We start from the raw sequence: 12,340 nt of genomic DNA, 5'->3' as shown, positions 1-12,340 counted from the left end.
TGCTGCGCCTCACTTTTTTGGGGGAGGGCAGGGTTGCGGGGGGTCTCCGGACTCAGCACTGTGAACTTGTATTCTGGAGAAGAGCTCAAACGTGATGAGGGAGTCCAAAGAAGGGATGAAAGCCCTCTTGCTGTCCATCTTCAGGGCGCGAGCCTCAGTCTCCTTCCTAATAAGCCTTGGAGCAGCCTCTTCGCTGTATTCCCTTGGAGATCGGGAAGGGGGGCGCAGGAGCCTTCAGACCTTCTCTTCAAATGGGGCAGCGAGCGTTGTTCCTGGAGCGAGGGGGGCTTTAGTGAGGGGCGGCCAGGCCTTCAGTAAGACTCTTTTCTCTCCCCTGGGTATAGGGCTCCCACCAACGACTCTCCTGACCGTAGGAAGGGAGGGAGGGTGACGGGAGACCTGGCCTGCCTGCGTCGTCGTCGTCTCTCCCCACCCCATAGGACTGTTGCCCCAGCGGAAAGTGAACCCAGGTGGGGTGGGAATGACGACCACTGAGGGACCCCTGGAACTGGGCAACATATGGGAATACAGCCGCTGACAGAAGGGCGGGGTCCTTCCACTAAGCGAATATACACCCCCGCCCCCCGCCAGGGCATGGAGTGGGGTTCCTTGGGGCGCAGAACTTCTTCCCCGAAATCAGTTGGGGGGGAAGAGTCCCCCTCTGCCCCTCACCCCACGAGAGGGCGCTGGGCGGGACAGGAGGGTCTTGTGGGGGATGCTGCTGGGTCCGGAGGTCAGAGCTTGGAGATGGAAGCAAGGAGGGCGTCGTCCAAGAAGACCATAGAAAACCGAGGGGCAGCTCCTCTCGCCCCACAGCAGCAACCCGCGATTGCCTCCGTCTGAAGGCCAAATCGTCCGTCAAACTGGGGCTTCCAGCTGTTGTCGGACTACAATTCCCATCATCCCTGACCTCTGCTCCTGCTAGCTAGGGTTGATGGGAGTTGTAGTCCTGCTTCTTTGGCGATCCCTTGTAGCTGAGTAAGATTGTCTTCCATCAACACTGTTTTAACAATGAGTCCGTAAGTGACTGTGGAGGCCAATTCTGGACCCACACGCCCTTCCACAGTGGGGGCATTGGTTTCTGGGAGGGGATTGATCACGATGTGGATTTGCCAAGCGTGCCTTCCTCTTAGCATCTTTCTCCCTTGCGTCCTGAGTTCGAATGTCTTCAACACCTTTGGTAAAGGCTGTTCTCCAACTGGAGCGCTGCAGGCTAGTGTTTCCCAGCTGTCAGTATATATGCTATTTTTGTTTTAGATTTGCCTTGAGACAGTCTTTAAACCTCTTTTGCAGACCACCAGCATTACGCTTTCCATTCGGAATAGCTAGTGGGGACTCAATTTTGAGAAACACCAGTAGGGGAACGGGGCGATTCTGAAGCCGTAGCCAGTAACCTTTGACGGGGCGGGAGGGACACAGCCTAGCGCAGCTGCCTGCTCCCTCCTGCCCGGTACCCTCTTCCTCGCACCTCCGTTCCCTCCCCAAATGCCCCCAGTTCCGTCCCCATCGCTGACCCAGCAGGGCGGCCTCCGTTGGAGCCACGGCACGCCCCCACCCCTTCCCTCGCCTTCAGAGAGCCTCCGCCCGGGCAGGCGTCCCCTCCAGCCGGCGCTCATCGCGCGCAAAAGTCAGCCGCCCCGACTCCCTTCCGACGTGTCCGCCGGGCACCCGGCCCTCCCGACTGGTAGCTCCAAGGGGGACGAGGCGAGATCCAGACCCAGTGGAGACACACGCGCCTGATCTCGCCGGTTCCTCTTCCTGCAGCTCCCCTCGGCCAGATAGTATGCATGCATCTTAAAAAGCAGAGACATCACCTTGCCGACAAAGGTCCGTATAGTTAAAGCTCTGGTTTTCCCAGTAGTGATGTATGGAAGTGAGAACTGGACCATAAAGAAGGCTGATCGCCGAAGAATTGACGCTTTTGAATTACGGTGCTGGAGGAGACTCTTGAGAGTCCCATGGACTGCAAGAAGATCCAACCTCTCCATTCTGAAGGAAATCAGCCCTGAGTGCTGACTGGAAGGACAGATCATGAAGCTGAGGCTCCAAGACTTTGGCCACCTCAGGAGAAGAGAAGACTCCCTGGAAAAGACCCTGATGTTGGGAAAGATGGAGGGCACAAGGAGAAGGGGACGACAGAGGACGAGATGGTGGGACAGTGTTCTCGAAGCTACTAGCATGAGTTTGACCAAACTGCGGGAGGCAGTGGAAGACAGAAGTGCCTGGCGTGCTCTGGTCCAGGGGGTCACGAAGAGTCGGACACGACTAAACAACTTAACAACAATAACAACAACATGTATGTATGTATGTATCCGCGTAGCCGCTGGCTCTTTCTCCTAAGCTGCAAAGGAAAGAACCACCCACGAAAGCTCTTCCCGCCGGCACCAACGCGCTCGTCTTCCCGACGCCACAGAGCTCTTCGTTCCCTTCGCGCTTGCAAGGCGAAGCCTGGAGCACGGCGGGCGCTAGGACCCAGGAGCAACCCGGAGGGGAGGGTGACCGCTAAGGAAGGTCTCGGGGCGGCGGGCGAGCGACGGAGCGCAGGCGCAGTAGGGCCGCCCCGCCTCCCGCCCCCCTGCGCCTGCGCAAACGGCGCTCTCGTGCCCGGCGGCCTCTGCCGCGCCTGCGCGGTGTCTCCCGGCGGCCCAAGATGGCGGCGGCGGTGCGCGCCTCGCTGCGGCTCTCGGCGGCCGTTGGCGGGGGAAGCCGGCTGGGCAGCGCCGAGGCCCGGCGGAGGCTGCTGGCGCTGCGCCTGGCGCGCTGGCTGAGCGCGGGCCCCGCCTGGCCCCCCGCCCCCCGGCGGCTGGGAGGAGGCTCCGGTGAGGGCGCGCGTGACGTCACGGGGCGCCGCCGGTGGAACTCCCTGCCACTGGAGAGAAGCGGCAGCATGGGGGGGGGCTTTAGAAGGGGGAGAGATTCACGGAGGAGGCATTCGGTGCTTCCGCGTGGGGGTTGCCGGAGCTCTTGGGCTCCCGCTTCTTGGCTCCCCACAAGGGGCAGCTGGTCGGCCGCGGAGAGAGCAGGACCCTATCCTGCAACCTCCTGGCCAGCGACCCTTTCCCTCTAGGACAGTGATGGCCAAACTTGGCTCTCCAGCTGTTTTTGGACTACAATTCCCATCTTCCCTAATTAACAGAACCGGTGGTCAGGGGTGATTGGAATTGTAGTCCCCAAACAGCTGGAGGGCCAAGTTTGGCCATCACTGCTCTAGGACACCCTTCTGCAACCCCTGGGTCTTCCAGGTGTTGTGGGAATGCAGCTCTCCTAGAGAAATCAGACCTTTATCTCAACTTTGTGACTTGTGGCAGCCGGTGCCTTACGGGTCCTAGGATCCTTGGCATGTAATTATTGCCATCCAGTTTTAAACGGACATGAGGCGGGTATCCTTGCTTGTTGGGTTAGCTGAAGGAGAAAAAGCAGGTTTTAAACACATCCGTTACTCATTTACCTATGGACTTTGGTTAGGCAGGTACGGTGCCCAAGTTCTGGCTGACTAGGATAGGGGGATTGTTCCGATTGGTGTCCTGAATTCCAAAGGACTCGTGGCGCTTTTTGCACAGACCACATAGCTGAGAACGAGACAGTCTGTTGTCCTAAAACCCCGTTTTGTTTTTTTGCAGGAGTGATACATCATCCTCTTGCCTGCGCTGCCTCGTTTCATACCAGCCCCGCAAGCTGTGCCAAAGAGGACTATTACCAGATCCTGGGGGTGCCTCGAAATGCCAGCCAGAAGGAGATCAAGAAGGCCTATTACCAGGCATGTTTGCTGAAAAGAAATGTCTTTGAGGAAATATGTTTCTCAAAACAGGAAGGTAGCATTGGAGTTACAGGGTGCCGGCACGTTCCATTTGTCCTCTTCCGCAGGGCATCAGCCTACAAATGTTTAACTGCAGTGCCTTATGCTTTCTGAGCCCCCCCAGGGGAAAAGGTGGGGTACAAATAAGCATATAATAATCATGATAATTTTTGAGTAGCCTTTAGGATGGGATGGGCTAGTGGAGAGGAGGAGGTTTTTTAAAGTATTAGGAAATGGTGGAGAAGGACATTTTAATGTGATTGACCAGTTTGAGAGAAGCAAACTGGTCCATAGTGGTTGAAAGAGCAACCAGGTTTGAAGCAAAGGGTTGCAGATTTTTCTATTCTTTTAAATCAAGGGTTCCTTCTTATTAGAAGTCCACATGCAGGTATGTATTTCTCGGAATGGAAATGGTAGAGCTTTGCCTACACAGCACTCTGTGTCACACTCTTGTCAGGATATTTCCAGCCTTTTGTCTTCAGCATCTGTTCCCCAATTACCGTATTTTTTCTCTATAAGACTCACTTTTTCCCTCCTAGAAGGTAAGGGGAAATGTGTGTGCGTCTTATGGAGCGAATGCAGGCTTCCCAGCTATCCCAGAAGCCACAACAGCAAGAGGGATTGCTGCTTTCACTGCACAGCGATCCCTCTTGCTATTCTGGCTTCTGAGATTCAGAATATTTTTTTCTTGTTTTCTTCCTCCAAAAACTAGGCGCGTTTTGTGGTCTGGTGCGCCTTATAGAGCGAAAAATACATTACTTTTTCAGCTTGTCTGCCACAGGCATCTGCTTTCTTAACTGCTGCTTTTGGTTTTTCTCTTGATTAGAATAGACAAAGGAAGTCCACTTTTGAAGGCGAAAAAGGAAAGAGAATGATTAGTGTCTGAATTATTTTATTCAAAAAGAACTGGCTGAGGATAGCTTTGTGTTTTGATGCCTAGGAAACAGACTCTTCCTAGTAGGGAGTACATCTTTTATGAACAGCTCTTTCTCAGCTTTTGTTTAAGAGAAATTCTGTGGGCATATCCATTCCCGGGGGGGGGGGGGGGACAGAACCTCTGCACACTTGAGATTGGTGGAATCCTGACATCTCAGGGTTAGAGAAAGGCTTCATATACACTTCAGCTGTGGACCGTGTGTCTCGGCCTGTGGACAGGTGGGAAGTCAGGCTGATGTCCTCTTTTAAATGTACCAATAACACTGAAAAGTGAAAAGAGCAGATAAAACGGCAACAAGAGCATCAGTAGCAACAGACCTGCAGGCAAAACCTAAACCGTAAAGACCTGCTGGAATAGGGTTTTTCTTTTTCATTTGGTACTGAAAGCTCACTGATCAGTACCAATTGTATCTCAAGAGGGAGGGCATCACCTTTCATTAATTGATAATGATTTTGGGTAGTAATTCTTTGCTTCCAGTGAAATGGCAAATATTTTTTCTAATGCAGCTGGAGTCCTATTTATCCTGTGTATGCTTTTGAGATTTAAGCCATGGTGCTAATAGACCTATAACCTCCCATTTTCACAGATATTTCATCAGATTGCATCATCTGACCATAGCGAGAAATAGTGAATATTTTTGAAAGGCCACTGTGTTTCCATGGTACAATAGAAGCCAAAAAATTCTTTTCCTTTACACCAACCAGCTTATTTTGAAAGTTTCACCTTTAACACGATATGTGTTACTATATTACAGTGGTACCTCGGGCTAAGTACTTAATTCGTTCCGGAGGTCCGTACTTAACCTGAAACTGTTCTTAACCTGAAGCACCACCTTAGTTAATGGGGCCTCCTGCTGCTGCCACGCCGCTGGAGCACGATTTCTGTTCTCATTCTGAAGTAAAAGTTCACTATTTCTGGGTTAGTGGAGTCTGTAACCTGAAGCGTATGTAACCTGAGGTACCACTGTATTTGGGGAATTACTTTAGTTTGGATTTATGATGCTCTTGTTATTTGTTACTCCTATTGCTCTTGTTACTCTGGTACAGAAACCCTCCTTGTCGCATGGTATAAAATTTGAGTAATGCCGTACTCTTCTAACTTGAGCATAATGCAGTTGATTTGAAATGCAATCTTGTAATCAGTAACAAAAAGAAGCAGCGATGAGAGTGATTCTCTTGTGCTTCATCTTCACATTTGGGTCTTTTTGCTTAGCTTGCCAAGAAATACCACCCGGACACGAACAAAGATGACCCTAAAGCAAAGGAGAAGTTCTCGCAACTGGCTGAAGCCTACGAGGTAACGTGGGGGCTGTTTTTTCAAGGGGGGGTGATGGTGGGCTCCTTCTGGAGTGGTCCCATTGCTCAGAATGGCATCACGACTTCACAATCTAGCCATGTTAGCTCTGCGAGGCAAAAATAAAGCCCTCATCTTCCTTTCTTGTAGGTCTTAGGTGATGAAGTGAAACGGAAACAGTTTGATACTTACGGGACAGCCAGTTTCGATGCAAGCTCAGCAGGATCCGGGCAACAATATTGGCGTGGCGGCCCGTCTGTGGATCCAGAGGAGCTGTTCAGGAAGATCTTTGGGGAGTTTTCAGGGTCCCCTTTTGGAGACTTCCACACTGCCTTTGACCAGCCTCAGGAAGTGAGCATAGCAATCTGTCTGCCTGTGTAGCTTTTAAGGGAAGGTTACTTGGAAAAAGTTCATTATGCCTGGGATTCTAGTTTTGACTACCCGGTTGTCCAATTTGATTTCTAAGTAGTAATTCATTAAATGCCTGATTTAATATTTACAATTGTTTATAAGACAGGGCCATTCCTAAAACAGGGAAACGTTTAGCCCCATATCACTGTCTTCTGCCGTGTGCAAAATGGTGAGTCAAAATATCTGGCCCTGATCTTTGCCTGGGCATTGAGTGATGGCTGCCTTTGCTCCCTCTCTCTTTAGTATATCATGGAACTGACATTCAACCAGGCTGCCAAGGGCGTCAACAAGGAGATTCAAGTGAACATCAATGACACCTGCCAGCGCTGTGATGGCAAAGGGCACGAGCCGGGCACCAAAGTGCAACACTGCCACTACTGCAATGGCACTGGCATGGTAAGTGTATTGATGGGTCACAATGCAGAGGAAAGCAGGCTTTGCTCACCTCGCTGCTGTGCGGAGCCTCCTGCCTGTGCCAACTGGACAACTTTGCTTTTCGGAGGAGGGCAGAGAGCTTTCCCCCTTCACTTGCTTGATTTAGATTCATTGGGAATCACCAGTCACTGGAGACTCCCACACCTAGAAAATGCCGAAGAAATAATCCCCGCTTGCAAAAATGCCCAGAAAGGCATCACCTCTCTCTGCATCTTCTCTCCCCTCCCCCCCCCATAGGAGACGATCAACACAGGTCCCTTTGTCATGCGTTCTACGTGCCGGCGATGTGGCGGGCGTGGCTCAGTTATGACGACCCCCTGTGCGATGTGTCGCGGCTCTGGGCAGACCAAGCAGAAGAAGGTGGTGATGGTCCCAGTTCCCGCAGGTCCGCATGCTCTGCCTTGTTTGGGTTCTTCATTAGATGGGGTGGCTGCTGCCATGCTTTCCTGAAGCTTGGTTGGGTCGGAGCAGAGGAACAGCAGCTGCTTCCTGCAGAATGGATCAAGGGAGGGCTGGGGTGGAGCGGGCCTTTGCAGAGGTGGGCTGCTGAGGATTTAAGAATCCCGTGGCTGATGAGAGACAAGCAGGAAGTACCAGGGGAATACCCTTGTTTACTACACCCTTGCTCTGGCTTCAGGTGTGGAGGATGGACAGACAGTTCGGATGCCTGTAGGAAAGAGGGAAATCTTCATTACCTTCCGGGTGCGTATTTGTCTGGGCTCCCAGGATTCTCTGCCCTGTTTGAAGACAGCACCCGTCTGCTGCCGCCTCCTCCATGAACTGTACCCTCTTTCTGGATTCAGGTTCAGAAGAGCTCTACGTTCCGGAGGGACGGTGCAGACATCCACTCGGACCTGTATGTCTCCATAGCACAAGCTGTTCTCGGCGGCACAGCCAGGTCTCCTGGTCTGTACGAGACAATCAGCATTGCGGTATGTACCAGCAGGTCCCTTGAGGACAGGGAGCATGCGGGTGGTCTGTATGGCTGCGCCTTCTGGTCCTTGTCAGTTGGTGATATGGCTCAGGTGTCCCCCTCCAGAGAGCTCAGCCTGCATAGCCAAGATCTCCCAGCCTATGGAGTAGGGCACCCTGTTCATCTCATATGTTTACTGTGTCCAAATGGAAATGGACGCAGTATGCTCTCAGTGCCCTCGTCTTCTGCTGCAGGACTCTGCATGTGGTGCTCATGTTGCCACAGTGTCCTTCCCCTTCCTAGGCTCCTCTGACTCTTACAGCACAATCCTGCACGTGTTACTCTGTAAATCCCTCTGTGATCACTTGCTCCCTAGTAAGAGTATTTAGAATTGCTTCCTGGATCTGTGTCTGCTGTTATCCTTTCCCTTTACCTCTCCAATGCGACTGGCTGCTTACATACTCCTGTGGGAGCCGTGCTTGTTTTAAATTGAATTCTCTTTGTCTGGTTGGAGGAGAAATAAATAGAACCGGATACATATGGTTGTACGCAAAATGCTGAATAAACCCCATTCCTCCATCTCTCTGCCAGATCCCCCCAGGCATTCAAGCTGACCAGAAGATTCGGATGAGTGGGAAAGGCATTCCCAGAGTTAACAGTTACGGTTACGGCGACCACTATATTCACATAAAAATCAAAGTTCCCAAGTAAGTGGGGGGGGGGCTTTGGGGGCCGGGGGGGTGGGGGTGGCGTTCAGCAGGAGCATGTTAGACACGCAGTGGTGCAAAATGCAAAGTGGCCTTTGCTTTGGGAGATGCAGCGGGGAATGACGGATACAGGGGAGGAAGTCCACCTCTCCTCAGGCCACACCCCTTTTGGTATTCAGCAGTATATAATGGGTTATTAGCGAGCCCTCATTGGGAAGAGGCACCTGGGTTTCAAAGAGAGGATCCAGCGCTGCAGGACGGTGGCTTTGGGGAGCCTGGCAGACACCAGGGGTAGAGGCTGCCTTTAGCTTGTAGGCGTGTTCATTAGGCGGTTCAGGTTTTCCCCAGGATCGTGAGCCTTCCTGCCGAGTGGTAGCCCTTTCCAAGGTAGCTCTTTCCCCCTTTGTGCTGCAGGAGGCTGACAGACCGCCAGCGAGCCTTGATGCTGAGCTATGCAGAAGACGAAACCGAAGTGGAAGGGACCGTGAATGGCGTCACCAATACAGCCACTGGTAAGTGGAGCCCTGCAAGGTGTCTTTGGGCGCTTGGAGGTGGCAGGGGACCCTCCCACCACCTCATTAAATGGCCCGCTCTGCAGTGTGGTGCTTACGATGTTACTGAGCTGGGCAATGTGGGACTTATGTGGCCTAGTTGCAATGGCAGCGGTGTGACCTGCGCCCCTGCTGGAATGGAGGTCTCTCTGCATCAGTAGATGCCACAAGGAACGAGTCTGGTTGTGTTGTGGTCCTTACTTGGGGGAGGGATTTGGAGGCATCTCTTAGCGTCGCCTTACCCGTCAGCTGTCATCTTAAGCTAAAGGATTGCGTTTCTCCCTTAAAAAGGAAGAGGGAGGTATTGATTTTGGGACCAGAGGACATAGGATGTAGTAAGAGGCATTTCAGACAGCCTAGATTTTTTTTTAAAGTAGTTATCTGCACATTCTTGGTCTCCTTGTGACAGTTTCCCTGATAGGGGGTAGAGTATGATTTGGATTTGAAGGCCTAGGCTATAAAGGAAAGGGGTGGGGCCCTTGGAGAGGCTGTTTATGCCCTTCCTTGCACAACTGCCTTGTAAAGATCTGGTGTCCAGATGTTGGACTTCAGTTCCCGTCAGCCCTAGGAGCCATCATAGCCAGCGGTCAGGGATGATAGAAGCCATAGCCAGCAAGATTTAGGGGACCACGAATTCCTCGAGTCTGGGTTTAAAGGAGCTGGACTGTCTTTCCCGACGCAGTTGAGTGACAGAAAGGAGACCAAAGAGCCAGGCAGCCGTTACCAAGCAGGTGGCCCCCAGATGCTTTGGTCTGCATTGTCCATCGGCCCCTGGAAGCACAGCCACAGGACCCTGGAGTTCATGGGGTTGGCAGTCCAGAATGGCTGGAGGGGGCACCAGGTTGGCAGAGTTGCCATCTAAGAGATAGAATTGGAATTGCAAACAGATGCTGTGAGAAGCAGCAAAGATACTGCCTGGAGATGAGAGCTAGGAATGAGAAAAATAAGCAAGAAGCCAAGAAGCATCTCTTGGCAAAGCAGTATAATGGGAAGGTCCCTCTCGGTTGATCCCAGGGAACTTCCAATACATGGAACACAGGCTGAAGCGAAATGAGTTTGTTAGGCCTTCCAGCACGAGCATGGCCTCCCCCACAGCCCCGCCCTGCCTCTCCTTGGGCAAGTGGCCAGGAAATGTTTCCAGGTATGGTGAGCCAATGGGTGGCAGCAGCAGCAGCACCGCCATCTCACAATTGCATATCCTGACGCAGCTCTCTGCTGTTTGTGTCTAGGTGGCAGGGGGACGACTAGATCGGGGGCAGGCGAGGAGAGGCCTGAGGCCCAGGGGGACGACAAGGAGGGATTCCTAGCTAAACTTAAGAAAATGTTTAGCTCCTGATTTGCCCCGCCAGAGGTAGGAGGCCTCTTGTGTTCTTCTGTGCTCACTGCTGCTGAGCAGACACAGAATTGTTTGCAGCTGGGTGGGGCAGCCTTTCTGGCTGAGGGGGACAAGGTAGCGGAGACCCTTCCCTTAGGGTGGGAGACCCTTCTTCCCTCCCTAGAATCCCATAAAGAGCAGCAGCTGGTCTGGTGCCAGCTCTGCCTGTTGCGCTACTTCCTTCCTTGACCCACTGGGCCTTCCTCTCCTCTCTGCTGTCCCACCCCACCAGCTTTTGGTTGCAACGGCGACCCAACAGCCACGCAAATAGATGGTGGGGGCACAAGAGACTGGATGCTGCATCTACTGCAAGCCACGTGTGATGGTGCTGCGCGAGGGCATAAGGCTTTGGGTGTCAGTAGAATGCATCAGATCCATTTGTGAATTGCATAGGTGCAATCCTTCTGGAAAGGTTTGCCACTTGAGGCCCTGAACCCTTGGAACTGCCTGCCACTGGATGCTGGCAAAGCGTCTCAAAAGACTGGAGCCCACACTTAAACTGCGACCAGGCAGAGGCCCACTCTGCACCCAGGATGTCAGGGTTGGAGGGGTTGACCTGCAGGCCCACAGCTGCCAGTAGTCGCAGGGGCGATGAGGCTTCTCTGTGGCTACGGCTGGTTGTCTGTTGACTTCCATGGGGGAGAGAGCAGCCCTTGCCAGCAAGCTGCTCTTTGCAGTCGAAGTGCATGGCAGGGGAAGCTTCATAAGACTTCCCTTTTCCTTTTGGCTCCAGGGAAACGTTCTACTGGAAACTAGGGTGATGTGTGGCAGCGGTCGAGCGGCTGTGTCGTCCTCCTTGGAGGTGAAGCGACCGCAGGAGCCTGGCAAGAAGAATCCTAGACAGACACACTGGAACTTGCTTGGCAGGACGTCTGCGCAGGTGGAAGGCTTTCGCCTCTGGAAGCAGGACTTGGGAGGGGCGGCCTCTGACATGTTGCCTACGGGAGCTGCAAAAGGTTCCGGGTTCCCTGGAGAGGACAAAACCCTCCTCCTTTTCCAGACAGATGCAGACCACCGAGTGGGAACCTGGACAGCAAAAATCAGGCACCCGTCTAGTTTAGCAAACAGTCCTGCTCTCCCGAGGTTTTGACAAGCCCCGCAGAGAGCTCCTGAGATCACCAGCCCGCTCCAAAAAGCGGAGAGGCAGTGGAGAGCCCACGAGTTCCCTGCACCCCGAGTTCTTTTGGCCGCCAGGAGAATTTAGCTTCAGAGTTTTGTGGCACAGCCTGGCCTCAGGAAAGCGGCTTCTCTTGACTGCAGCAGCTGTAAGTAAACAGCCGGGGATTCTTCCATTGCATGTGGGCAGGCAGGGAGATCTGTTGCGTTTCTCGCGTAGGTCTGAAACGCATCTGAATTAGTTGCCCCTTTGCTCTGCTGCTCGCTCGTGAGGTTGCAGTGTGGGTTGCTGGGAGAAGCCGCTTCGTGCAGCAACATTTTTTTGTAGGACAGCAGCAGTCAAATAGAACAACGTTCCTCTTCCCATTTACCTGCACCCAGAAGGCGTGTCCCATAGAATTTGCTGTGTGTGAAGCATCCCTCTGCACTTTTGGCCCAAGAGGACATACTGGTGGGGGAAGCAAGAGCAGACTGCCCCCCGTTGGCCTCTGAAAGAGCTGGCCATGAGGCTGGGCACAGCTGAGCCACAAAGCAATCGGGACTGCTGGGGGTGTGAAGGTGGCTGCTGCATCCAGTCGCTGTTACTTATTTGGCCGCTTTAAGATTCCCACCCCACCCTGCAATGAAATCCACCCGGACTGGAGCTCTCTCCCTTCACTTGCTAACAGAGACGGCACGTGCAGCCTCCTGAGCCATTTGGCCTGCAAGGTGATTCTGTATCAATGTAAAATACACTCTGTAAAAAAGATCTTTAGAATCCATCAATTTGTTGTTCTCTCTTTCAAATGTCACAGGCAACCTGGGAC

At 52.8% G+C, this 12,340-nt stretch overlaps 1 protein-coding gene across 2 annotated transcripts; it reads left to right on the top strand.

Annotated features, from left to right (window-relative positions):
- The first annotated feature begins 2,626 nt into the window (after positions 1-2,626).
- Positions 2,627-12,295, top strand: DNAJA3 (DnaJ heat shock protein family (Hsp40) member A3). 2 transcript variants are annotated; one of them, XM_081839884.1, is made up of 12 exons: positions 2,627-2,819; positions 3,621-3,757; positions 5,946-6,029; positions 6,177-6,377; positions 6,681-6,833; positions 7,110-7,257; positions 7,510-7,574; positions 7,676-7,804; positions 8,377-8,492; positions 8,907-9,004; positions 10,273-10,394; positions 11,152-12,295. In XM_081839884.1, exons 1-11 carry the CDS (start codon positions 2,651-2,653, stop codon positions 10,377-10,379), a joined length of 1,407 nt encoding a protein of 468 aa, XP_081696010.1. In that variant the 5' UTR covers positions 2,627-2,650; the 3' UTR covers positions 10,380-10,394; positions 11,152-12,295. The 2 variants fall into 2 exon arrangements, with proteins under 2 accessions (XP_081696010.1, XP_081696011.1); XM_081839885.1 differs by lacking the exon at positions 10,273-10,394.
- Positions 12,296-12,340: the final 45 nt, after the last annotated feature.

The sequence above is a fragment of the Podarcis erhardii genome (assembly GCF_964252035.2).
Source record: "Podarcis erhardii genome assembly, chromosome: 14".
Classification (NCBI taxonomy): domain Eukaryota; kingdom Metazoa; phylum Chordata; class Lepidosauria; order Squamata; family Lacertidae; genus Podarcis; species Podarcis erhardii.
This window is presented reverse-complemented; position numbering and strand designations above follow the sequence as displayed.